The 27,014-nt window shown below is 40.3% G+C and overlaps 1 protein-coding gene across 1 annotated transcript in view; it reads left to right on the plus strand.

The window, feature by feature from the left end:
• Nucleotides 1-350: 350 nt before the first annotated feature.
• Nucleotides 351-27,014, plus strand: part of ntn2 (netrin 2) — a gene marked incomplete at its 3' end in the record, with an annotated part of 32,461 nt that continues 5,797 nt past the window's right edge. Inside the window, exons 1-2 of the mRNA XM_079806355.1 lie at nt 351-1,557; nt 21,713-21,901. Coding sequence (XP_079662481.1) covers nt 540-1,557; nt 21,713-21,901 — 1,207 coding nt within the window. The 5' untranslated portion in view covers nt 351-539. The remainder of the gene's footprint in view (nt 1,558-21,712; nt 21,902-27,014) is intronic.

Here is a 27,014-nt window from a genome sequence, read left to right on the forward strand (position 1 = left end):
TTTTAAGTCTTCTAAGTGCTCATATATACTATTTCTTTAAGTTGCATTTTATAAAGGTTAAGCTCCTCTTTTCACTGACCATTTGTTGAATTTTTCTTTTGTTTGTTTCTTTCTTTTTAATACCCTATGTGTGGGGATTGCTTTGTATTACAATAGACTTTTTTTGGGGTGTTTTATTTTTTTTTAATCATTTTCTTTTATGCACATCAATTGTGCTGTGGTCTCATTATAATGCCATTATTTTTCATTATTGAGTACTTCTAAATCTTATGGTGCATGAATATAGTTGATTTACTGCGTTTAATTTGATTAATAACATTGTGTTCTCGTTCCCAGACGCACACTGCCGAGGGTTGATTCCGGGAAAGTCGTCTATCTACTGGACGTTTTCTGGCTGGGTTGTCCTTCTGAGATATCACACGCACGCCAGACTGAGGAGACGCTACAACCATATTTGTTTATTTGACTTCCCCCTCTCTACCCATCCATCTGGATACGTTTCTCCCCATCCCACATTCATCATTCTCTCCCGTGACATCATGTGGAGTTTTCGGAACTTGCTTTCTCTGCTCACAGTGTTTCAAGCCTCTAGCCACAGTCCCAACCCATTCGCCGGGCCTCAGGTGACACCGACGGACCCCTGCTATGACGAGACGGGTGCGGCCCGCCGGTGTATCCCAGAGTTCATCAATGCAGCGTTCGGTCAGGAGGTCAGCGTGTCGAGCATCTGCGGGCGGCCGGCGTCTCGCTCGTGCAGTTTAGTGGAGCGCGACGACCGTCCCGCTGTGCGCTCGTGCCAAGTCTGCGACGCATCGGACCCTCGCCACGCCCACCCTCCCACCTACCTCACCGACCTAAACTCCGCCCACAACCTCACCTGCTGGCAGTCAGAGAACCTGCAGGGCTCGCCGCTCAACGTGACGCTCACGCTGTCCCTCGGGAAGAAGTTTGAAATCACGTATGTCAGCCTGCAGTTCTGCTCCCCGCGTCCCGAATCCCTGGCCATCTATAAGAGCATGGACTACGGCCGCACTTGGACCCCCTACCAATTCTACTCCTCGCAATGCCGTCGCATGTACAACCGTCCCAACAAAGCTGCGATCACCAAGCAGAACGAGCAGGAAGCATTATGCACGGACGGACACACCGATCTCTTCCCGCTCTCCGGCGGCCTCATCGCGTTCAGCACACTGGACGGACGCCCATCGGGGAAGGACTTCGACTCGAGCCCTGTTCTACAGGACTGGGTTACGGTCACAGACATTCGAGTGGTCTTCAGTCGCCCGCAGCACACTAGAGCGCTGCCCATGTCGGGACGCGAGAGCGAAGACCCGCTCGGGCCACCCGCTACGTATTATTACGCGGTTGGCGACTTCCAAGTGGGCGGGAGGTGTAAATGCAACGGCCACGCCTCCAGGTGTGTGCGAGAGAAGGATGGAAAGCTGGTGTGTGAATGCAAACACAACACAGAGGGTCCGGAGTGTGACCGCTGCAAACCGTTTCACTACGACCGGCCCTGGCAGCGCGCCACTGCTAAAGAAGCCAACGAGTGTTTACGTAAGTCACACTATGTATTCTTCCTAAAATGTGTTCAATCGTCATGAGTTGTCAGACGACTGCCTACATAGACATGCTAAAGGAACGTTCACACTAGACAAGTCATTGATATAGCGTTTTATATGATGCAGATTGTGTCATTTTTCAGCTCAATTTAGCCAATAATATTTCTGAATATTAAAGTCCTCATTAAATCAAAATTGAAGTTTTTTTGGTGTTTTCGTATGAATATGTTAGCCTTACTGTTATCTACACTCACCTAAAGGATTATTAAGAACACCTGTTCAGTTTCTCATGAATGCAATTATCTAATCAACCAATCACATGGCAGTTGCTTCAATGCATTTAGGGGTGTGGTCCTGGTCAAGACAATCTCCTGAACTCCAAACTGAATGTCCGAATGGGAAAGAAAGGTGATTTAAGCAATTTTGAGCGTGGCATGGTTGTTGGTGCCAGACGGGCCGGTCTGAGTATTTCACAATCTGCTCAGTTACTGGGATTTTCACGCACAACCATTTCTAGGGTTTACAAAGAATGGTGAGAAAAGGGAAAAACGTCCAGTATGCGGCAGTCCTGTGGGCGAAAATGCCTTGTTGATGCTAGAGGTCAGAGGAGAATGGGCCGACTGATTCAAGCTGATAGAAGAGCAACTTTGACTGAAATAACCACTCGTTACAACCGAGGTCTGCAGCAAAGCATTTGTGAAGCCACAACACGCACAACCTTGAGGCGGATGGGCTACAACAGCAGAAGACCCCACCGGGTACCACTCATCTCCACTACAAATAGGAAAAAGAGGCTACAATTTGCACAAGCTCACCAAAATTGGACATTTGAAGACTGGAAAAATGTTGCCTGGTCTGATGAGTCTCGATTTTTGTTGAGACATTCAGATGGTAGAGTCAGAATTTGGCGTAAACAGAATGAGAACATGGATCCATCATGCCTTGTTACCACTGTGCAGGCTGGTGGTGGTGGTGTAATGGTGTGGGGGATGTTTTCTTGGCACACTTTAGGCCCCTTAGTGCCAATTGGGCATCGTTTAAATGCCACGGCCTACCTGAGCATTGTTTCTGACCATGTCCATGTCCTTTATGACCAGCATGTCACCATCCTCTGATGGCTACTTCCAGCAGGATAATGCACCGTCACAAAGCTCGAATCATTTCAAATTGGTTTCTTGAACATGACAATGAGTTCACTGAACTAAAATGGCCCCCACAGTCACCAGATCTCAACCCAATAGAGCATCTTTGGGATGTAGTGGAACGGGAGCTTCGTGCCCTGGATGTGCATCCCACAAATCTCCATCAACTGCAAGATGCTATCCTATCAATATGGGCCAACATTTCTAAAGAATGCTTTCAGCACCTTGTTGAATCAATACCACGTAGAATTAAGGCAGTTCTGAAGGCGAAAGTCAAACACAGTATTAGTATGGTGTTCCTAATAATCCTTTAGGTGAGTATATACGCTCCAAAACAATGACAAAATTTGTATTTAGAAGATATAAGCGTTCAAAACGTAGTCTCTCACGTCCGCCAATAAGGATCAATGATTTTGATGACATCACTCTGCACTTCAGCTTCTCATCAGATTTTCTGTCCAATCAAATGCTCTCTAGATTATAGGGGATAGGGAACGATCAGAGAGTGTACTATATAGGGAACGATCAGAGAGTGCACTATATAGGGGATAGGAAATGATCAGAGAGTGCAATATATAGGGGATAGGAAATGATCAGAGAGTGCACTATATAGGGGATAGGAAATGATCAGAGAGTGCACTATATAGGGGATAGGAAATGATCAGAGAGTGCAATATATAGGGGATAGGGAGCAATCAGACAGTGCACTATATAGGGGATGACAGTCAGCTGATGTGAGCTTGACTAAAGTGACCTGCCAGAACTGACGCTATACGCTTGATGCTATTGGCTATTTTTAAAAAGGGGAGGAGCTGTTCAATATGCCCCGCCCATCTTACTGTTTCAGTGGAAATTACGTCAACACATTGAATTGCTGTGCGTTTCAAGGCACTTCAGTGGGCCTTTTAAGTGTCTTTTAAACTACAGCTAATAATGATAACTGTAAACATATTCTCATATTTTATGTCTACACCACAGCTAAAACGATAACGACACAAAGGAATGATTAAGACATTTTTTTCCAGCAAAAGAATGATAAAAAACATTGACAGCCAATCAGGCTCCACTCGTCTTTAAAGAGCTCGAGCATTTAAAGCATCAGATGTGCTTATAATAAACAGAAAGTTATCAGGCATTGGTGTGGACCCTAATATAGTTATAAGTATCTTTATAGTTATCTTTCTTGGTGTGAATGTCATAGAATGATATGTAAAGGTCTTCATATGCATCTTAGAAAAATGCTACTGTCAAACTCAATTGAAATCATTTGTGAGTCATGATTTCATTAGAGTCACGATTTATTTTAGTAGAGTTTGTTGAGTAGTTTAAAAAATACTCTATATTCAGAAATATTATTGACTAAATTGAGCTGAAAATGACACAATCTGTATCATATAAAACGCTATATCAATGACTCGACATATCTTCCTAAGTGTGAACATGACTTTAGGATCCCTATGTAGGTAGTAGTCAACATGGCAGCTCACTATGTTTTGCTACATTTTAGTATTAAATTACAAGTTATGCTAAATATTAGCAACTATCACTTGGCCAACCGAATTAGAGGACTGGAGCTGTTGTATGCTTATAATCAGCATTTCTTCAATGTTTCCGCCATGTTGAATGTTGAATTTTTCCACTGGTGTTTGTCACTGTGTATTCTGAGACTGTGCAGCACTTGGTATTTGCATTAAATTTGTCCAAAATAAGGTATCTAAAGCCACTCACAACGTTTGGAACAGAGCTACAGTGTGGTGTTGTGAAACGATCACTTGGCAAAAACGTGAATTCTCATCGCATCTCACGTCTGAACTTGATTTATTGAGTTTGGATCACTTCGGGTGTATCTGTATTAATTCTGGATGCACTCCATAGAACACATGCAGGCTGACACACGAGTGCAGGACAGAGATTTGTGTTTGTGTATGTCTGTCTTGCAGTATGTTAATCTTTACATAAACCTCTTCTCTTAGGACTGTGTGAACAGTCGACGCTCAGAGCAGAACGCTGCTGACAGCCGTGCGAGAGCACTAGGCCTGTTTCACACCGCACACCAATGCAACGTTTATTTCTTTTGGCGGCCATATTAACAATGAATTCACACCGGCTGCCTGAGCAGCGCAGGGCCGTGTAGCAGAAGCATAGGTGCGAACGTTTCTTTGATGGGCATAATATGCTAAACCCTGCAGAAAATGTTTCAAATGCATCGATTTATCAACACTCTTGCAATATAGGGTTTTTAAAGCAACACAAACACTGTCTGTTCAGTGAATTTGACTAGATCCAGATGATTTAAGCCGTTAATGAAAAAAAGTCATTCATTTATGTTAAATATAGTTAAGCGCTGCGTAAGTTACTCTAAAAAAGTAACTATTTACCTGCTACTGATTACATCTTCACCAGTGTTATTAGATTACTGTATTGGATTACCGATTACGAATAACTGTCTAAATCCCATGTCAACCTCGACCAGAGCAAAACAAGGATAGACGTGAAACTGCTCTTTTAATTCTTTCAAATAAATGCATCAATTATTCTTGAACTGAATTTGTTAAGTTAAAGGAGGTATGTTGATTATTGGTTAAAAAGTGTTGGACATGTGCAGAGGGAGAAGTCGGGAAGAGGGGCTTAAGGGAGTTCAGTAAAAAGACGGACAAGATATGAAACAGGTGTGTGGACACCTGTGTGGACATTATTTCATTACACATTTAACATTAAATGTTAATACAATTGCTTTATATAGAATTGTTATATAGTCTATATACAGTATTTAATGCAATTACATCAGTAATAACTAATAAAATTAGGGATGCATGATATATCGGCCACCATATCGGCTGATATATGATTGTTTTTGATGTTATCGTTATCGGCGATACGAAAATTTGGCCGATATATTAAAGCCAGAGTCATTTCTTACTTTACTTTTTCAAGGGAAAGGTAATTAAAGGCACAGTATGTAAGATTTTTGTGATTAAAATACCCAAAAAACACTAGAACAGTGTTTTATATTTTGTACATTATCCCAAATGTTTCCAAGAATTTCAAGAGTTTAAATCCAGAGAAATAAGCCATTTTAACCAGCACACGGACTGTGCGTCGCCTATCAGTAGCTACGTTTCCATCCGCCTATTTTAATGCGCATTTTGGGATATTGCATCAAAAAAATGCTGAATGGAAACGCCAAGATGCGCTCAAAACGTATGCGCTCGTTTGAGTTGGATAAATGTTCTATCCGATATGAAAACATGCGCATAAACTACGATGGAAATGCATTTACCGAAAAATTCCTTGATGAGCATAAAAATAATATTGTGATTTTCGTGATGTAACAGCATAACTGTACTAACCAGTGGAAAAATCTTGTTTGCAAAGCATCTGAAATGCTTGTCATTCACAAGTCTGTTGTCAAAGATGCTTGGTATATTTCCCACTAGAACTCTTGCATGACTGTGTTCCCAAACAGCAGCATCTGCCTCTGAAAGCAAGACAACAAGTTTATTGAGACGCACAAGTTTCTCTGAGACGCAAATAATTTATTATATATACGAAAATGATTATATATGGTGGCTCCTCCTCCTCCTATGTTTCTTAGGGATTTTTAGCGGTAGTTTATCAGGAAGTGACGATTATGCTCTCTCGAATCACTGGATGGAAACGGTGCTTTATTCACAAATGTGATATTGCAATTTTGCGCATAAGTTACATGACATCTAATGCTAATGACATCATACCCACGTTACCCTCTTGATTTCTTGATTTACCATGTTTTAATATCAAGTGTCTCATTGCAGCCGCCGAGTGAACACACAGAGTAGCATTATCTTCTTAACCCGCATCGGATCGTGGACGGGGGGGTTGACGGAAGTGGGGGGGTGTGTACTTTTATTTACTTTTGTTTTATACAAAATATTCAATCAACTATCACAAACTATGCATCATTTGAAAGCTAAAACACTCAAGATTCATGTTCTGAACTTGTTTTTGCAATAAATACACCAGAGAGGAAAGGGTTAAATGAAATGCTAAAGGACCGTCCATGTAAACATTAGCATAATATCAGCGTTACTCATCTTTCATCTCCTGTCGTTCAGATCAGATCGGACGAATCCAATAAACACCCGCATACATCTCTGTGTAAGAGTCCATTCTTCAAAATGCATCCCACTTTTTAATCCAAAACAACGAAAAAATAGGGAAAAAACTAAAAATCCTCCGTTGTTTGCAAGAGAGTTTTGAGTTAGCGTGATCAATCATGTCCATTTTCAATGAAATATCGATTCTATTCCGTGTCTGGCAAACTCCCCCTGCTAGAATAGCTTCTCCCACGTATTTTAAACCCTCCCTCGTCTCTCTCCTTCAATCAGAGACTCTTCTGGGATGCATCATATAGAGGAAGTGCCTTACAGGCTTGGTGAGCTGTCAATCATTGCGCCCATGGTTTTCGTTGGATAAAGGCACTCGGTGCCCAGCCAATGCCTTTCCAACAAAGGTTTGATTGATGGACTTAGTAACCAATCAAAAGGCATTATCTTGCGCAGTTTGCGTAAGTAGGCTTTGGTGAATACTGTTTGCGCGCTGGCTGCGCGTTCTCCATGGCGCAACTGCAGTGGAGCGCGCTGTCTCTCACTGACGCTTCCCATCAGCTAAATGAGTTTTTTACACTTTGTAATCTCTGTAAATAGTTGCTTTAGTTTTTCAGTAACTGTTTATCCATTATAATTAGTAGTATATTGCAGTTTATTGCAGATTTATTTGAATGAAAAACTACTCTTTACAATAGCAAATGTTCTGAAATAAATGGCCTTTTTGAAATGACGCCTAGACTTTTCTTGACATAAAAGCTCACAGAAGCTACATTACTGAGAGAATCATCCTCATATTTGAATCATGACATGATTAGACATTCAGTTTTATATTTAAGTTATTTTCAGGCTCTTAACATTAAATTATAATATTTTTTTCCCTAAGTGAAAACAAAAAACAAAAAACGTGAGTCACTTACATGTATATTTACATGTATATTACTCTGTTCCCATATTACTTTGAGTTATTATGACTCTTGGGTAGCAATATTTCAAGTGTCTAGTTTAAAATAAGACCAGGTTTATGAATATAGACCATAGGGTTTAAGAGCTGCAGACATTTTCATTTGGGTATATCGTTTTCAAAGAATTCCTAAAAAATGGGGCGCTTGTTAAGAGGTTATAACATAACTTTCAACACACTCAAATGTGTGTAATATGATAAACACATACACATACACATGAGCAGAAGAAGTGGAAGTGGCCACTGCGGCAGAATCAAAGCTCCGTGAAATCCAGGCGATCAAGATAACGCCTTTGTTTTGAATAAGCGACCTCTAGCGGCAAACAATTACATATTGTCCATTTAAATTAAAGTAACTAATTACGTAATAATGCATTACACCAAAAACTAGTTAAGTAGTACTACAAACTAACAGTTGGTCTAAAACTATATAGCCTAGTTTATAAAACTATATAGCTTATATAATTTTACAAAGGTTAAGCTTGTCTTTTCACTGAACATTCCTAGCAAAATAATTTTTTGCAAAGCTTTACATATGGTATCGTGCTAATACCATGATTTTCTGCACATGGTCTCTTTGAAGTACCTTACAGTATAAGTCCTATGGTATATTAAAACCCACAGTGACACGGGTGTGATTATCTGGAAAGGTCTTTTTAAAGCGTTATCCCTCCATTTCAACTCAGGAAGTCCCTATGTGAGATATAAGGAACACCCAGGTTCAGTCATGTGACAATGTGTGCATTTTTTGTTGCCATGGCAACATTTCCAAAATGGTGGCCTGTCTGCTTAGCACATGTTTCAGTGTCAGCAATTTTTTTAAAACACTTGTTTTTGTTACTAAAGGTATGTTTCAACCCATGCAACAATTCTAACGTTTTAATAACATATCAAAGATTACACTTAACCTGATTTTAATACATTGCATAAACAAACTGATATAAAACAAGTTATGAAAATATTGTGGTGACATATATGTCACATCGGGGCTGTTAAGCTTAAAACAGTTGGTGGAATTTTGATGTGACGTATTTGTCACATTAAGAAAAATGTTAATGAGCTGCTCAAATAATTTAATAATAATAATAATAAATCTTTATTTTCTATAGCGCCTTTAAATGTACATCTCAAAGCGCTTTACAGAAACAGACAAAACAGTGCACAAAAATAGAAATAAACAAAAAAGAAAAATTATTAAAAAAGAAGAATGTTAAATCAAAAACAATTAAAAACTATATAAAATTGATACAAACGTTCAATAAAAAGCTACCCAAAAAAAATTTGTTTTAATTTAGCTGATTCAATTATTTTTTAGTGTTATATAAAATCTGGGAGTCAGAAGAATGTTAACAGCACTGTTAAAGAAATGGAAATATTAATTGGTATTGATCTGCGCATGGGTCTGCACCAAATGCCAGGAAATTGTGCATGCTTGGGAAAATGACACAAGGTGTCCCATTGTGGCTGACAACATGTCACGCAACCGTTTTCAGACTCTGCTAGCATGTCTACTAGCATGTACTAAATTTCAACAACAATGATTCGTAAAATCGGCTAGCAGGGGATACGTGTTGGAAGATCCGTCATTGGCTCGTTAATAATTTTGAATAATATGTGTCATTTTGATATATGTTGTGAAATAAATGCCCAATGTAACATGGGTTGTATTTCAAAAACAACTGAAGGAACACGTTACAAGTGGTCCATTAAGCCTGTTTTATATGCCCCATAATTTTCCTATAAGGAGAAATTGGTCCGGGTTCTTATGGGTACTCTTTCTGTACCATGGTACAAATTAAAGTACCATGGTAATATTATCCGATACCATGACTGTACCATAACACAGTAGTTTTCATAGGGATTCTAGCTACTATCTATAGATGTACATTTCTCCATATGTTAAAGATCAGTAGCAGCTGCAGATATTTATCTTATCTTATCAGACAGCAGAACGAAAAATTAGCTGAATAGTGTAAATGTATTAATCTTTGTGTCAGGAAAGATATATCGTGTCCAAATGCTCCAGTTGGGCAGTCCTGACACTCCATTAGTATCGCTAATGTCTCCCATAAATCTCTCTGCCTCGTCTAATTCTTCCTGTCCACTCTGTCTTTCCCTGTGCTCCTCTACACGTCTCTGGCACGTCCAGATGAGAGTTTGCCGACAGTTTGGTTTTCTTTCGTGTAATGAAACCCAGAATTGAATTCAGAGCTCTCTGCGTTTTCCTCTCACCTCTCGCTCTGCCTCTTCTCATGCCATCTGCTCTGGTTTGGTGGCCCTGTCTCCAAATGACCCCCAGTACACGCTCGACTCCCTCGTTTTCTCGCCTCAACACACGCCAAGGACTCCCGCTGATTTTGTGCCCGACCTGGCAGTCGTTCAGTGTGATCTCGTTAAAATCATCCCCCCATTCAGCTGAGAGAACAAGGACAAAGAGATTAGCAGAGTTATAACAGGCTAATGAGTGGCGGACCACAAATGGAGGGTCTGACAGTTAAATTAAGTTAAACTATTGTAGTTCCCTAGAGGGGAAAAAAATAGTATCACTATATTTTTTTCCGAGATTCAGTACCATTAATGGGGAAGGAAATGCTTTACACATATTTGTTAGACCTTGAGAATGAATGGATAAACTTGTTTGATTAAAATGAGTGCTTTGTGAACATAACTCAGTGTTTATGCTGAGATGTGAAGACACGTAACTATTTCCTGACATTCTGTTTAATTGTGTTTTTAAGAAGGAATCGCATCTAGCCTTTCCCTAGAACTGGTTCCCCCTCCGCCTATGTGTTCGTTCTGTTGTTCTGTCCCATCACATCCCTGCAGTCTGTACAGGAAACAGAAACGATTAGTTCACCTCCCGAGTGTGAGGGTCTGCGTTCGTTCTTTTGTTACGTTCCGCTTGACCCGACTCAGTATCTTCAAAGTCCCTTAATCATTAGTTATTTCACTCGGCGGCCATCTTTGAAGCTCCTCTCGGGCATGCAAGTGCGGCTCCTTGCTCTTTGAATGGGGAAACATCAAATTCTTCAAAACTGTTCGCCAAGCTTACGAATAAATTTCATATTTTAAATAATTTTTTGTTTCTAAACACCCGAATCATGACAGAAAACTGCTTCTTTTTTTTTGTATGGACAAAGCTAATGCTCATGCGCAGTCCTAAGCACGTGTCTCAGAACACTGCCTGTTTCTATAGCAACCGGAGCTGCTAATCAACGATTGGATCTTTCATTTAGAAGGCGGGGCTTATTCGCCATATAGAGGGTATGCACTGACGTCACTTTCCCGCCGGAACACGCCACCTCAGCCAGGAATGAGTGGCAGAAGAGCTGCTGCATGACTGGATTTAATAGGGGAAAACGTCAATATAGTGTTCTTTACAACTTACCAAAGATCCTGTGATCCATGGATATTGACATGCAGCCAGGAATCGTGTAGCCTGACGTCGTCATACTCAATTCTAGTCAGAATATGAGTCTGATACTGCTCCGTTGGGCTGTGATTATGGGGTGTGTTTCAACCGAACCAGGAAAGACCTTAATTGGATAGACCTACAACCAATCAGAGCAACGGAGCGACGCATAACGTTAGTTATCAAATGTCAACAGAACTCAACTGCACAGTGTTGTCATGTCCGCGAGTTGAAGCGACCCCAATTATGTGATTTACAGACCCAGGAATGCGAATTTTAGCTGCCAGCCCTGACAAAATAACACATATTTTACCCCCCAAATGCCTTTTTTCCCCGGAGAACCCCCCTGGAAAGCTATTGGGCTTGTTTTTGGCTAGTTTTGACGAACGTTAGCAATTGGGCGGGTTTGGTTGTAAAAACTTGGCAACCCTGTCTGTACGCACGCTGGAATAAGTAGCCTAACGTAAGAAGAAAAAGGTGAGTGTAAACGATCTTTGCCGGTGTTGTAAAAAAAAGGATACACAGAGTACTTACCAACACGATCATCATTTCTGAGAGAAATAGTAAAGGTGAATGCATATACGAACAAGTTCTCCGTTTAGGATTAGAACAAATTCAACCCAAGCGCCTTTGATAACGTGGATGATTACGTTACTGTTGATCTTCTGTCCATCATCGTCTAAAGCCCGCCCTGACGATTTCATTGGTCCGAACAGTTTCTGTTCGGGCATAATTACTTCTCTACGGATCAAGTCCAGACCGAACTGCCCGAGTAAAAATGTTGTGGGCGGGGCTAAGTTCGGCTGGCATCCAGGCTAGGAATCGTGTTTTCCTGACATTTATATGAGCCTGATTGACATAAATATTTCTCACTGTCAGTCATCACAATTTCGAGAGTGAATCCTGCATGTATGTGCGGATGGGGCTATTTATTGAATAAAGTATGTGGCCGCTTGTCAGTAATGGAAAACAAGTTTTATTCAAATTCTGAATTTATTATAAGCCTATTAATTGTTTTTTTTTATATCACCTAGACGGCGCGCAATGAGTGCTCCCTTTATAAATCACTGAAAGCTGTCACTCTTTCAATGAACGTGATCTCACACAGTTCTGTTATATTAATCAGTGAAGCTGATGACACAATGAATCTCTTATTTACATAATATCTACACTTTGTTAGAGAGGATTTGCGCATGTGCAGAACTCAGCACTGGACAAAGACTCGAGCGGTGAGTGGATTCAACATAAACACCTGTGATTGGCCATTGCATTCAAGAAATCAACAAACATGTCTGTGATTGGCTACATTACAAACCGAAACGAAAACACGTTGGAAATTGAATCATTTGAGGAGCGCAAATACAGATATTATATAGGGGGGAACAGGGATGTCCATGGGGTCCGTGGACAAGCCTCCCTCCATCTCTTTATTACCACATTCAATGTTATGGAAAAGACAGAAATCCACAAATTTGTAAGGAATAAGCTACAATTTGAGACCATAAATGCATCATATGACTGTAATAGTTCAAATAAATAAATAACTACTTTCGGTGAGAATCTGAAGTGTGCATATGATAGACACTTTACTATCCCATGGGTCCACGGGAGAGGATTTGTGAAGCGACACAACATGGCCATTGTAATATGTCTGAATTACATTCAAACTGCACATATTCACACTATATAGAACGTTTTACTTTTTTAGCGGTTGCAAAGTAATTACTTATTCAAAATAAGTACCTACTCAAGAGCGTAGTGTATGTGTGTATATGCTAGTCACGGCCACCTGCACAGGACACTGGAAGTACGAGTACTAACCAAATCCTCATTAAACACACACACAAGCCCACTTTTACTGCCTTAGGTTTCCTATACGTCACAAACCAAAACATGCTGCTTCCGAGGGAAAAAAACGCCACACAGAGCGTTAATGATATAAAGCTGTGATGCTGTAGAGAAACCTTGTCGAGATGTGTTTATCTTCCTGTTTATTTGTTAGTCTGCCAGCCATTGAACTAGCTTGTCGTTTTGTGTGCTATGACTCAAAGGACACATTTGTCGAAGTACTTGTTAAAAAAATTGTTTGTGCTCTTGTAAAACCAAAGCCATCTAGAAATTTGGACTGGATTTCTATATTTCCTGTTCGCTCCAGCAGCATCTAAACAGTCTGAAAGATGCCTGTAAACCAAAAATACACGAAATGCCACCTTTTATGTTTGGCTCGTCTAAACACATGTAACCAATTACGTAAATTAATAAATAAAAGCATTCTCAGCACCCTATTACTCCGTTTTATGTGAGCGTAAGTATCGTGACATTTCAAAACAAATATAAAGCTTATAAAATGTAGCATTTAGTCAGAGATCTCCGGCATGAAATAACGGCGGCGTGTCTGTAACTCATCAACGTCTCTGGTCCTGGGCTCTCGTCCTGTGCCAAACCTTCAGAGAAGAAACTTCCAGCTGTTGCCTGTTTCTGGGAGTTTCGGAGTGAGTCACTCTTCAGCGAGCGAAATGCCTGTTCAGTCGAATAGAAGTTAAAAGATTAAAAACATGTCCGCTAAAGGACTAATCCAACATTTTCCTGTTTTTTGGTTGTTCTGAATCACCATCCTGTTGTGTTTTTGAAGGGCTAGCCAACGAACCTGGCAGGTTTCGTACAGAGTTCTGGTCTGGAGATTGTTGCTCATTTTATTGACAATTGTTTATATGAAAATTGAAACCTGGTATCTTCATTAAACTGTCCTTTTTCTCTCATATAGGGATTAGAAATGTTTTATTTAAAGAGATAGTTCACCCAAACCTGTATGAGCTGCTTTCTTCTGTTGATATTTTAAAGAATGTTGACTTTCATAGTATTTTTTTCCTACTCTGGGTGCCGTCAATTGTCTGGTTACTAACATTCTTCAAAGTGTCTTTTGTGTTCAACAGAAGAAAGAAACTCATACAGGTTTGGAACAACATGATGGTGAGTGAATAATCATTTTTGGGTGAACTATCCCTTTAAAGGTGCAGCGCGTGAATTTTAGCGGCATCTAGTGGTGAGGTTGTGAATTGCAATCCCCCACCGCTCACCCCTTCCTTTCGGAGCACATATGCTGCGTCCCAATTCGCCTACTTATACTACGTCCTAAAAGTATGTACTCTTTTTGTGAAGAAAAAGTACATACTTTTGAGTGTGTGTCAGAAGAGTATGCAAGCTTTGGGACATACTACTTCGTCATCTTTAACAGACTCTGTTGCTTAGTTACGTGCGTCCCGTCACCTTTTAAACTGCCCTGTCAATCATCGTCGCAGTTAAAATCCTCCACATTCAGTTTAATTTCCTACCGTATCGGAGAGAAATGTAGTAGCACGTTGATCTGCCAGGCGTGGGTCTAATGCAGAGACTCCTCTCATGTGTTTGCAAAGTTAATGGCCAAATGTATCATTACAAAAGTTCTCAATGCTCTCAAGAACAAAAGTTCTCAATGCTGCTGCAGGTGAAATATAATGTGGATAACATTGAATAAATATCTTTTCGTCAGGTTAAATACTGATAATTGCTCACTCAAACCCCTTTATCTAATCCTCTCTACTTAACCGTCAGACTCGCGTAACCGTCATGTTTGTAGTTTTTTTAACACTTTTTATCCGTGTTTGTAGTTCTAATCGAATCCTCATCCATCTCGTAATATCAGCCCTTAGAGTGCACGTCGATCTGCACTTCGAATTATGACCGGAAATAGTCGACCATCCGGGAATCTTTGGAACACTCTTTTCAACACACTACGATTTGGGACATACTAATTATTTTTTCAAATACGATTTAGTACGGATAGTATGCGAATTGGGACGCAGCGATAGAGAAGCTACGGTGGCATAGCTTGACAAGCCAGACCCACATAAAGATGTTGGGTCTGGGAACACACCATTGGCAGGGCTCAATCCGAGGGGCGGGTTAAACGGTTGTCTTTCATATTCCCTCGTCACGCAATAGGATATCGCTACAATCAACCAGAGCAACGAAGAAGGTGAAGCGGAGCTAGTTGATAGATTCAACTTTCGCCGTATCCGGTTGGCAAAACTCCAAACACATCTTCCTTTCTTAAGAATGACTTCAGTGCCGTTCTTTGTTAGCAGGGAAGTAGCAGGTAATTCACGCGGAACTGTCGCAACTCTGCCCTCATTACGTTAAAGCAGCACTAGGTAGGTTTTGCTCTCTGGGTCCCCCTACAGTTGGGAAACAGTATTGTCCTCTATTACTGTCGTAAACTCTGTCCTTCTACATCAGGGGACGCATCGCACGTGCATTTATTGACATGACAACTATGATAGCCCTGAACACTGCAGGAGGAGTTTAGTTCACATGCAGGTGTTCTGCTTGCACAGACATGTTAGGTATCCTAAAATATGATTTTGTACGTCTTATGTATTTACTTGCAAGAATGTAGCCCCTCCTCCTTCAGCTCACGCCAACGAGCAAATGCTGGCCCAATGTTGATCCTCTGCCTTTAATCCATTCACTTTCTCGTTTCCTCTTTTTGCTTTCCTCCGACAAAACCTTTGCTTTCTTATTTTTCTGTGCTGCTTCGGCCATGACTTTAACATTCGGCAAACAAATGATAGTTGGGCTTGCACGTCCGAATTTAAGGTGGTGGTGGAAGTGACGTATATGCTGTAAAGCAGTCGAATTTTGTAGTTCTTTTTGTTCTCGGGTTACTACCCGAAACCCGAAGTTTAAAAGTACGATTAAAAACGATACAGACCCCGTCAGGCTATGGCAGACGTGTCATTTAACCTATTGTAAGTCGATGTATCATCACAAGGGTCTTGAAAATATATTATAAAGGTTGAAAAGTTACCTAGTGCTGCTTTAAGCCCGCCCACCGACTCTATACACGCTGTTATTGGCCTGACTAGAGTTTGGTTTTTCAAGCTCGCAAGTCAACGGGGATTTACTAGACGACCCTGGCTGACATTTGCTGCCTCTAAAGTGTGTCTAGATTTCTAGGCTAACGGTGGCCGACACAGGACAAAGATGTCTTCGTCTGAGACAGCAGAGAGTGACTAGCAATCTGTAGAGAAGTTTGTCCGTTTAGGGCTACTGTAGAAACATGATGGCACAAAATGGCGACTTCACTGTAAGGGGACCTGCGGTGTGTGTAGATAGAAACAGCTCATTCTAAGGTAATAAAAACATAACGGTACATTATGTAAGGTCTTTATACTCCACTGAAAACATATATTGCATTTCTGTCAATAGATCCTCATAAATACTACACACTGCACCTTAAATCAATTTTGTAAAACACTTTTTTGTTCTTTATAATATAAATACTTTTAAAAAATATTGGTTGTTTAAATAATTTCAGAGTAGTTTCTCTTTCTTTTGTTTCTAGTAGCTTGTTTGTAATCTAAATTATGAGTAGCTTGTAGTTTGACCAGCTACAGTTTCAAAGTAGCTTCACTGCCAAATTGCTGTTTTGACTACACCCAACTCTTGTGTTATGACTTTTGCCAATTTTCCTAATTCTTTCAGAATCCCAAATCACTCGCTTTTCTCTCACTGGCAAAAACAAAAGATTTGAACGGAGCCGTGAAACTTCACGACTCTTTCATGTGTGAACAATCTACGCAACAGGAAACACCTAATCAATTAGAAACACCTGTGAGCCAAATGTTCTGATATTTATGCTCACATAAAACCAGGGATGGAATTTTTAATGAGCTGTTATTCTTAGTTGATAAAACATATGTGTGTTAAAGCGCACAGGTGATGTTCTGTGAAAGGTGTTGTGCTGTGGTTTTGGTCTTTTTTATTAGTGGCGTTCACGAAGACGAGCATCACTATCACTGTTGCTCATACTTTAGGTTAGTGATTTGGACAAACTAGTAGTCTTAAAGGGATAGTTCACCCAAAATTGAACATTTTGTCATTATTTACCCTCAAGTTGTTCCAAACCTGTATGAGTTTCTTCTGTTGAACACAAAAAAATATATATTTTAAATTCTGGTAATCAAACAGTTGACAGCACCCACTGACTTCCATGTTAGGAAAACAATACTATGGAAGTCAATGGGGGTGCCGTCGACATTCTTTAAAATATCGTCCTTTGTGTACAGAAGAAACCTGTCCCTTTAAGTATTAATCAGCGCAATTATCCTTCCCCTTTTCTGCTATACGGACATGAATCATATCTTAAATTGTACAGCTTCGCTGTAAAGTCTAACGCTCAAAATAATGAATTGGTTTGAGTAGAGTCAACTCAAATTAAACAAATTAGTAAATTAACTCTTATGAGTATTTAGAACTTTCTTTTTCTTTTGAGTTCACAAAACTGACACATTTGAAGTAATCTAAATTGTTTAATTGTTTTGAGTTTAATGAATTGCTTTTTTTCCTTTAGATTTAATTGGGATGTCTATTTCCCAGCGTGCTTTGCCATGACACTCAAAAGGGAGACCAAATGCTAAACTTACATAATGTTTTAATGATAAGGTGGAGATTTAGTAGTGTTTCATGTTTTGCTATGTTAGTTTAGAAGAGTTTACGTTATGTTGGTTTTTTGGGGGGTTACCATGGTGACGTGTGGAGCATGAGCTTAGTTTGAGAACAGATATACAGTAGGTTAAATATTCTATATTGCTGTATTCTAAGTGCTATGCTATGCTAATGCTATCAAAGCATTGTCTTACCAATTAGCAAGATAGCATTTATTGAATTAGCTAGTTTAAGCTAGCCAAGTTTCTACTACTAAAAATATTTAAGTTGATCATTTTAATTTAAATGTATGAATTAGCTTACCCAATTATTTCAAGTTCAGACCAATTAAAAAACTTCTTAAATTTCTTAAATTTGATGTAACCGATTGCCATTGAGTTTTGCCAACATATTTGGGTTCACAGTGTTGTTAAGAAGAGACTACCAACCTAATTGCAATACCCTGGCAATCACCTTAAATTCTTGATTGCAAAATTAAGATATAATATTAAGATTTAGACATCATAATCCAAAACATATGTAGAGTTCTAGTTTTTGCAAAATGCACCGTGCCTTTCACAACATGCACCACAAGATGTATGGCATTTACAGAAATGTGTTTTTGGGTGTAGTTCAGTGCATACCTGTAGAGCACGCTCCATCAAACTAACGTTCCTGCTCTACAGAAATGAATTTGGAGCTCTGGGTTTGCTCTAACCTCAGGTTAATAGGTTTGAGTGCTTTCAGCTGTGTTTGGAAAGCTCTTGTAATAGAGGAAGGGTGCCATTGAGAAAGACCCTTGGAACAACTTTAGATTAAGTACCACGCTCAAGGCACAAATGCAGTGCTGAGAGATATCAGAGAAAAAAATGTTATTTTCCAAATCCTTGCTCAAATCAGACCCCCATCTGGAAACGCCCTAGAAACAGTTCACATTTAGACTGGACTGTATGCTTTCATAATTCAATCTCTGTCTTGTGCGTTTGTGAGACTGTGTAGCTTTTTATTTGGGTGTGAATCTGTGTGTTCTTTTTGTCACACGTTTGGAATTTCATTTGGAGAAATGCACACACCCTTACGGCGCTCACACACACACATCGCCTGCAGACGTTTATTGAGCTGAATTTGCTGTAATCTCACCCTGTTGACTTTAGCCCAGAATCCCCCTGAAATTACACCCCCTTTTCATGACCCCCATCACACACACACACACACACACACACACACACACACACACACACACACACACACACACACACACACACACACACACACACACACACGCACACACACTCACACAGCAGATGGTGTGTGTGTTAGGGAATGGCCCAAGCAGGTTTCATTAACCACAGAATTCCATACAAATTGGCCCTGTAATAACAGACACACATATGCACACAGACAAAATCAAACACTTCATGATGAAACAGGCATACTTTTTTAATAAAAAAAGATTAAAACCTTTTTAAAGCAGATCACACATCCATGATGTGAATCTCCTGTTCAACCACATCTCAAAGGTGCTCTTATTGGACTGTGGAGGCCATTTGAATATAGTGAAAGCATTGTCATGTTCAGGAAACCAGTTTGAGATGATTTGTGCTTTGTGACATGGCATGTTATGCTGGAAGTAGCCATCAGAAGATGGGTACACTGGGGTCATAAAGGGACGTGTAACCTCTCCGGTCCTACTCGACCTGCTCCAAGCGGGATTCGAACCGGTGTCTCTGGCATTGGAGGCGGGCGCACTAACAAGGACCACAAATTCTAGTGTCAGTCACTAGTGTGCCTCTTGAGATCAACTAGCTGGCCTCTGCTACACTCACATCCTAAACCTCACTCCCATCCGGGTCACGGCACTAATTATATACGTCTTACTTGACCTGCTCTGAGTGGGATTCGAACCGGTGTCTCTGGCATGGGAGGGGGGCACGATAACAAGGATGCCAAAGACCACACCCTCTAGTGTCAGTCGCTAGTGCTCCTCTTGAGATCAGGGGAGTGAGGTTAACACACACAGCTCTTACTCGCTGGCCTCCGTTACACTCACACCCTAAACCTCACTCCCATCCGGGTCACGGCACTAATTATAACCGTCTTTCTTGACCTGCTCCGAGTAGGATTCTAACCGGTGTCTCTGGCATGGGAGGTGGTTGCGCTAACATGAACGCTAAAAACTGCAGCCCTAGTGTCAGTCGCTAGTACTCCTCTTGAGATCGGGGGAGTGAGGTTTACGCACAGCTCTTACTAGCCTACATTACACTCGCCTTCCTAAACCTCACTCCCATCCGGGTCACGGCATCAATTGTAACCATCCTTCTTGACCTGCTCCGAGTAGGATTCTAACCGGTGTCTCTGGCATGGGAGGTGGTCGCACTAACATGGACGCTAAAAACTGCAGCCCTAGTGTCAGTCGCTAGTACTCCTCTTGAAATCGGGGGAGTGAGGTCTTACTAGCTCTTACTAGTTGGCCTACATTGCACTCGCCTCCTAAACTCTCTCCCATCCGGGTCACGGCACCAATTGTAACAATGCTTCTTGACCTGCTCTGAGCGGGATTCGAACCGGTGTCTCTGGCATGGGAGGGGGGCACGATAACAAGGATGCTAAAGACCACAGCCTCTAGTGTCAGTCGCTAGTGCTCCTCTTGAGATTGGGGGGTGAGGTTAACACACACAGCTCTTACTAGCTGGCCTCTGTTACACTCACACCCTAAACCTCACTCCCATCCGGGTCACGGCACCAATTGTAACCAGATTTCTTGACCTGCTCCGAGTGGGATTCGAACCGGTGTCTCTGGCATTTGAGGCAGGCGCACTAACAAGGATGCTAAAGACCACAGCCTCTAGTGTCAGTCACTAGTGTGCCTCTTGAGATCAGGGGAGTGAGGTTTACACACACAGCTCTTACTAGCTGGCCTCCGTTACACTCACACCCTAAACCTCACTCCCATCCGGGTCACGGCACCAATTGTAACCATCTTTCTTGACCTGCTCCGAGTGGGATTCGAACCGGCATCTCTTGCATTTGAGGCAGGCGCACTAACAAGGATGCTAAAGACCACAGCCTCTAGTGTCAGTCACTAGTGCTCCTCTTGAGATTGGGGGGTGAGGTTAACACACACAGCTCTTACTAGCTGGCCTCCGTTACACTCACACCCTAAACCTCACTTCCATCTGGGTCACGGTACCAATTGTAACCGTCTTACTTGACCTGCTCCGAGTGGGATTCGAACCGGTGTCTCTAGCATGGGAGGGAGCGCGATAACAAGGATGCTAAAGGATGTAAACAACAATACTCAGGTAGACTGTGGCGTTTAACCGATGGTACGGAGGTAAGAGGAAAAGAAAATGCCATCAAAACTTTTCTGAAAACAGTCAGTTCCCTGCAGAGATACAGTCATAATAACCCTCAACACCAATTCAATATTTATATTTCAATATTTTGAACATTGCGAACTTGCTGCGCCTGGTACAGTATTTTCTCTGCTGGCATGTCCGTGCTCTCACTTTTTCGCGTTCATCTTCAGCATGTCAGCCTGTAATTTTTGGTAAATTATTGCAGTGCAGTTAATTTGCAAGTCCTGAACATAGGTTGCCAGTCGTGTGTTTGGAGCAACAAACCGTCCGTTTCACCAGTGCATCTAAAAAAAAAACGTTACTTTTTGGTTGACGACATCTAGGCCATGTTGGCTGTTGGTTAATTTGAACAAATATTCAAATTGTATTATTTGGTCTAACAATCTGAAAACACTTGAAATGGGCTGCAAATCTTGTTCATGTTAACTTTAAAAACAAAGGTTCTGTAAAGATGACTTTTTTTAGGTGTGTATGGTTGCTATATGATTCTTTGGAGACTAATAAAGTTTGTTTCATTACAGGTTCTGCAGATCAGTGCTTTGCTTTTTAGCTTCTTGAAAGCACCAGAACTACAGAATAATATGTTCTTTGTGGGGCTCTAAAGCTTCTCCTATAAACCCTTTTATCGATATTGTATTTTTAAGAAAAACTCCATATGCACATCCATAAAAACATGATATGTAGTGTTCATCAATAACGTGTTCACCCTCTCTTTCTTTATAGCGTGTAACTGTAACCTGCACGCGCGACGCTGTCGCTTCAACATGGAGTTATATAAGCTCTCGGGCCGTAAGAGCGGAGGAGTGTGTATGAACTGCAGACACAACACCGCCGGACGCCACTGCCATTACTGCAAAGAGGGATTCTACAGAGACATGGCCAAACCCATCACACACCGCAGAGCCTGCAAAGGTACGACGCTACATTTCAGATGTTTGTCTTTATCTTCAACGAGGTATTTGTATTCTTTCATCTCTAATCCCCAATGAGATAAAATAGTGCAAGTTTTGAATTGCATCATCAAAGTTTTGGCTAGATGTTTGCCTCATTTACAGCAGCTGTAAAGTCCCTAGTGGCAACAAACGGAATTACACAAATAATGACTGTTTCCAAACAGATTTTCCCCTGTCCTCTATTGTTCACACAAACAGGAACTCCAGACTCAAGCAAATTGCGACCTCTCAAATAAAGCAGGGCGATGTTTCTGATTGGCTGGGCCTCTGTCAGATAATGTTTTACAAGAGCTGTCACAGAGAGACAATTATACAAATCATTTTTGAAAATAATTTGTTAGTGTGATTTCTGAGTACATCTGTTATGTGTAAAAAATCACTTACAGCTGTTTAAAGGACCTACACAAACATTTAAAAATTATGGTATTGAGCAACAACATGGCGATTTTTGGATAGTAATTATATTTATGTATTATTGTTCGTGCAGGCGGTTCGGGAGATTATGAAAAGCTAATGAATTAAAATGTAAAAATGTAAATAATTATAATTTATATATATATATATATATATATATATATATATATATATATATATATATATATATATATATATATATATATATATATAGTAGTGTGGTCAAAGGATTAATCGCATTCAAAATAAAAGTTTGTGTTTACATAATATATGTGTGTGTGTACTGTGTATAATTATTATGTATATACACTCACCTAAAGGATTATTAGGAACACCTGTTCAGTTTCTCATTAATGCAATTATCTAATCAACCAATCACATGGCAGTTGCTTCAATGCATTTAGGGGTGTGGTCCTGGTCAAGACAATCTCCTGAACTCCAAACTGAATGTCAGAATGGGAAAGAAAGGTGATTTAAGCAATTTTGAGCGTGGCATGGTTGTTGGTGCCAGACGGGCCCGTCTGAGTATTTCAAAATCTGCTCAGTTACTTGGATTTTCACGCACAACCATTTCTAGGGTTTACAAAGAATGGTGTGAAAAGGGAAAAACATCCAGTATGCGGCAGTCCTGTGGGCGAAAATGCCTTGTTGATGCTAGAGGTCAGAGGAGAATGGGCCGACTGATTCAAGCTGATAGAAGAGCAACTTTGACTGAAATAACCACTTGTTACAACCGAGGTCTGCAGCAAAGCATTTGTGAAGCCACAACACGCACAACCTTGAGGCGGATGGGCTACAACAGCAGAAGACCCCACCGGGTACCACTCATCTCCACTACAAATAGGAAAAAGAGGCTACAATTTGCACGAGCTCACCAAAATTGGACAGTTGAAGAATGGAAAAATGTTGCCTGGTCTGATGTGTCTCGATTTCTGTTGAGACATTCAGATGGTAGAGTCAGAATTTGGCGTAAACAGAATGAGAACATGGATCCATCATGCCTTGTTACCACTGTGCAGGCTGGTGGTGGTGGTGTAATGGTGTGGGGGATGTTTTCTTGGCACACTTTAGGCCCCTTAGTGCCAATTGGGCATCGTTTAAATGCCACGGCCTACCTGAGCATTGTTTCTGACCATGTCCATCCCTTTATGACCAGCATGTCCCCATCCTCTGATGGCTACTTCCAGCAGGATAATGCACCGTCACAAAGCTCGAATCATTTCAAATTGGTTTCTTGAACATGACAATGAGTTCACTGAACTAAAATGGCCCCCACAGTCACCAGATCTCAACCCAATAGAGCATCTTTGGGATGTGGTGGAACGGGAGCTTCGTGCCCTGGATGTGCATCCCACAAATCTCCATCAACTGCAAGATGCTATTCTATCAATATGGGCCAACATTTCTAAAGAATGCTTTCAGCACCTTGTTGAATCAATGCCACGTAGAATTAAGGCAGTTCTGAAGGCGAAAGGGGGTCAAACACAGTATTAGTATAGTGTTCCTAATAATCCTTTAGGTGAGTGTATAAATATTAAATACATACGCATGCATATAAATATATTATTTATACAGTAAATACCTGCAGATTTTTCTTAAATATATACATGTATGTGTGTCTATTCAAATATACAGTACATAATAATTATACACAGCACACACATATATATTATGTAAACACAAACTGTTATTTTGGATACGATTAATCGCAATGAATCATTTGACATCCCTAATAAATATATATGTATATATAATTAGAACATTATAATACATAATAAAATAAGATAAAAACAATAAAGACAAAAAACTTACTAAAAATATCCAATATTTTACTTGTTTGTCTGAATGTCTTTGAATATGCAAATGTGTTATTTAAATATTAAGGGCGATTTCTCAGTTCCTGTTCGGCTGAGAAAAAGGTTTGAGAATCCCTGGTTTATTATTTTAACACCATTTACAGACTAATTTTATTTTGGACCTTGAAAACTGCAGGCAGGATGTGTTTAGATATGATTTTATAGCTTACTCGTGTTTATTTTCTGACTGTGATTCATTTATTAATGGGTTAAAAATGTATGTATGTGAGTAAAATATTTTATGCACTGTATTTTCCAGTTTAAAAAAGCTTCCACATAAAATCAGTAGCACACACACACACACACACACACACACACACACACACACACACACACACACACACACACACACACACACACACACACACACACACACACACACACACACACACACACACACACACACACACACACACACACACACACACACACACACACACACACACACACACAAACACACATAAATTCAAATCTAAAAATAGAATACAGTTCAATAAAACCACAGCGAGACTGGTGTGCATTGGGAGCAGCCGGTACATGAAGCTCATATATCTGCTGCCGTCACACCAGCCAAAGCAAACAGAGCACTGTACGAAAACACACATCAGAGTTTGAGAAAAATGGAAGTGTTTGGATAAAAGATGTCTTGTAAGTCGAGGATTTCTGGAAGGAAAAGGCAATCCATATGCAGAGGGTTTTCTATAAGATAAATTACAAGCAGCATTAAATGTCTGCTCCCTACGAAACAGTCAATAATTCTGCTTTTGTGGCCGTTGCCAAGAGCTGAAATTTATTTATTTGGATCAGTGACAAAGTTTATATGTGCAGTGTTTAACAGTGATGAAGTGTTTGTGTATGTGTGTGCACGTGTGTTTGTGTAAGTATTATATCATTTATGTTAAAGTGCATTTAGGATGCAGATAGTAGACCAGTCAGTGCAAGGAAAGTGTATACACAGAAGTGTATATACAGAAGATGCTCAGACCGTCCTGCTTTTAATGCTAGCAGACAATGCTTTTATTCACCCTAAAATGAAAAATAAACGTATAATTTACTGTTGTTTCTATGCCGTATGCCCTTCTTTCTTTTTCGGACCATATGCTTGTCTATATAATGGCAGTGAATACCGACCGTCATCAAGCTTTACAAAGATGCTAAATATCACAGAATTATCCCATGCGACATGTGCCGAATATTCTGGAGGTATACGATAGGGTTTGGTGGAAAACTAAAGTGTTAGCAAACATTAAGCAGTCACTCTCTAATGAGAGTTAGTAGTTACTAGTCGTCTACAGAATGTCTAAAGAGGACCATCAAAATAAAGTTTTACCAATTGTAAAAATCTAGTTGTTTCTGCTGCTCTCTGCTGGTTTGAAATGAACTAAAAAGCATTAGGTTCAGTGTGTTGGCAACTAGAACCGGTGCCGTTCTTGCAAATGTTTGTGGCTTCCTGAACCTCTTCTGTATGACATTTGTTCTGAATGGATGTGTGTGTGTGTCACTCAGGAGCTCTTTTGTTGTGCTGTCAGTGTTAATTTGATAACGCCCATGTTGAGCGCTGAGACCTCTTATCAGCGTTACTGTGATACAGCACCTGAGAATTCCTTAAATTCCACACACACACACACACACACACACACACACACACACACACACACACACACACACACACACACACACACACACATACACACACACACACACACACACACACACACACACACAGACACACAGAGAGAGAGATGAAGTCACAGCTCAATCTCTGAGACTTCCAGCTCTCACCTGCGGATGCCACAGCTGTTCAAACCTTATCTCTGTCTCTCTCTCTCTGTGTGTGTGTGTGTGTGTGTGTGTGTGTGTGTGTGTGTGTGTGTGTGTGTGTGTGTGTGTGTGTGTGTGTGTGTGTGAGTGGAGAGAGGAAACGCACATACACATGTAGACACATGCTCAAACACTACTATAGGCAACACTAATACACACAAGACCATCATCATAATGATAAAAAGTTACTTCTCTTAGCACTCACACTGTCCTTGAATTGATTGGTTCTGGATCTGGATCACTTTCCATTCACACTGTTTTTTAGGTTGATCCAAAGGTTACACAATATTTGGAGCTACAATGTCAAAATAATGTTCACATGCAAGACAACTGGTGCAAACTGCATTGAGACATGAAGCAAATGTGAATTCATATACATTTTTATTTTATTATTTTATTTTCGCTTTTTACTTTTTTGTCATGTCAGAGTTTGAGTAACTTTACTATTATTATAATACGTGAAAAATAGTCATAATAAAGAAGCAATACAGAACTGCAATCTGCATTGAGATATGAAGCAAATGTGAATTTTTATTTTATTATTGTCTTTTCGCTATATAATTTCCATATTGTCACATCATAGTTTGAATAACTTTACTATTACTGTAATATGTGAAAAATAGTCATAATAAAGAATAAACAGATATGCACAAACTTTTTGCTGGTAGTATAAGTTGTGAAATCATAACGTGATTTCTGAACAAGCCCTTTTTTTGCACTTTGGTTTCAGTAAATGTGTGTTCGAGTATGTCACACAGTTCATGAAACCTGTTTTCCATGCTGTGACTCTTTGTTTGTTGTTGCATGAAACGTTGGTTACTATGTGTAATTCCTGTAATGCAGCCCATAATTTAATATATTATTGAGCCATATGACTTTAAATGAGATAGAGCGGTGTGTGTGTGTGTGTGTGTGGTTACGGGAAGTGTGTGTAACAGATTGAGTGTCATGGCAATGTTTACGGGTCCAGACGGGGACTAA

This window comes from Gobio gobio (genome assembly GCF_949357685.1).
Source record: "Gobio gobio genome assembly, chromosome: 23".
Taxonomy (NCBI): domain Eukaryota; kingdom Metazoa; phylum Chordata; class Actinopteri; order Cypriniformes; family Gobionidae; genus Gobio; species Gobio gobio.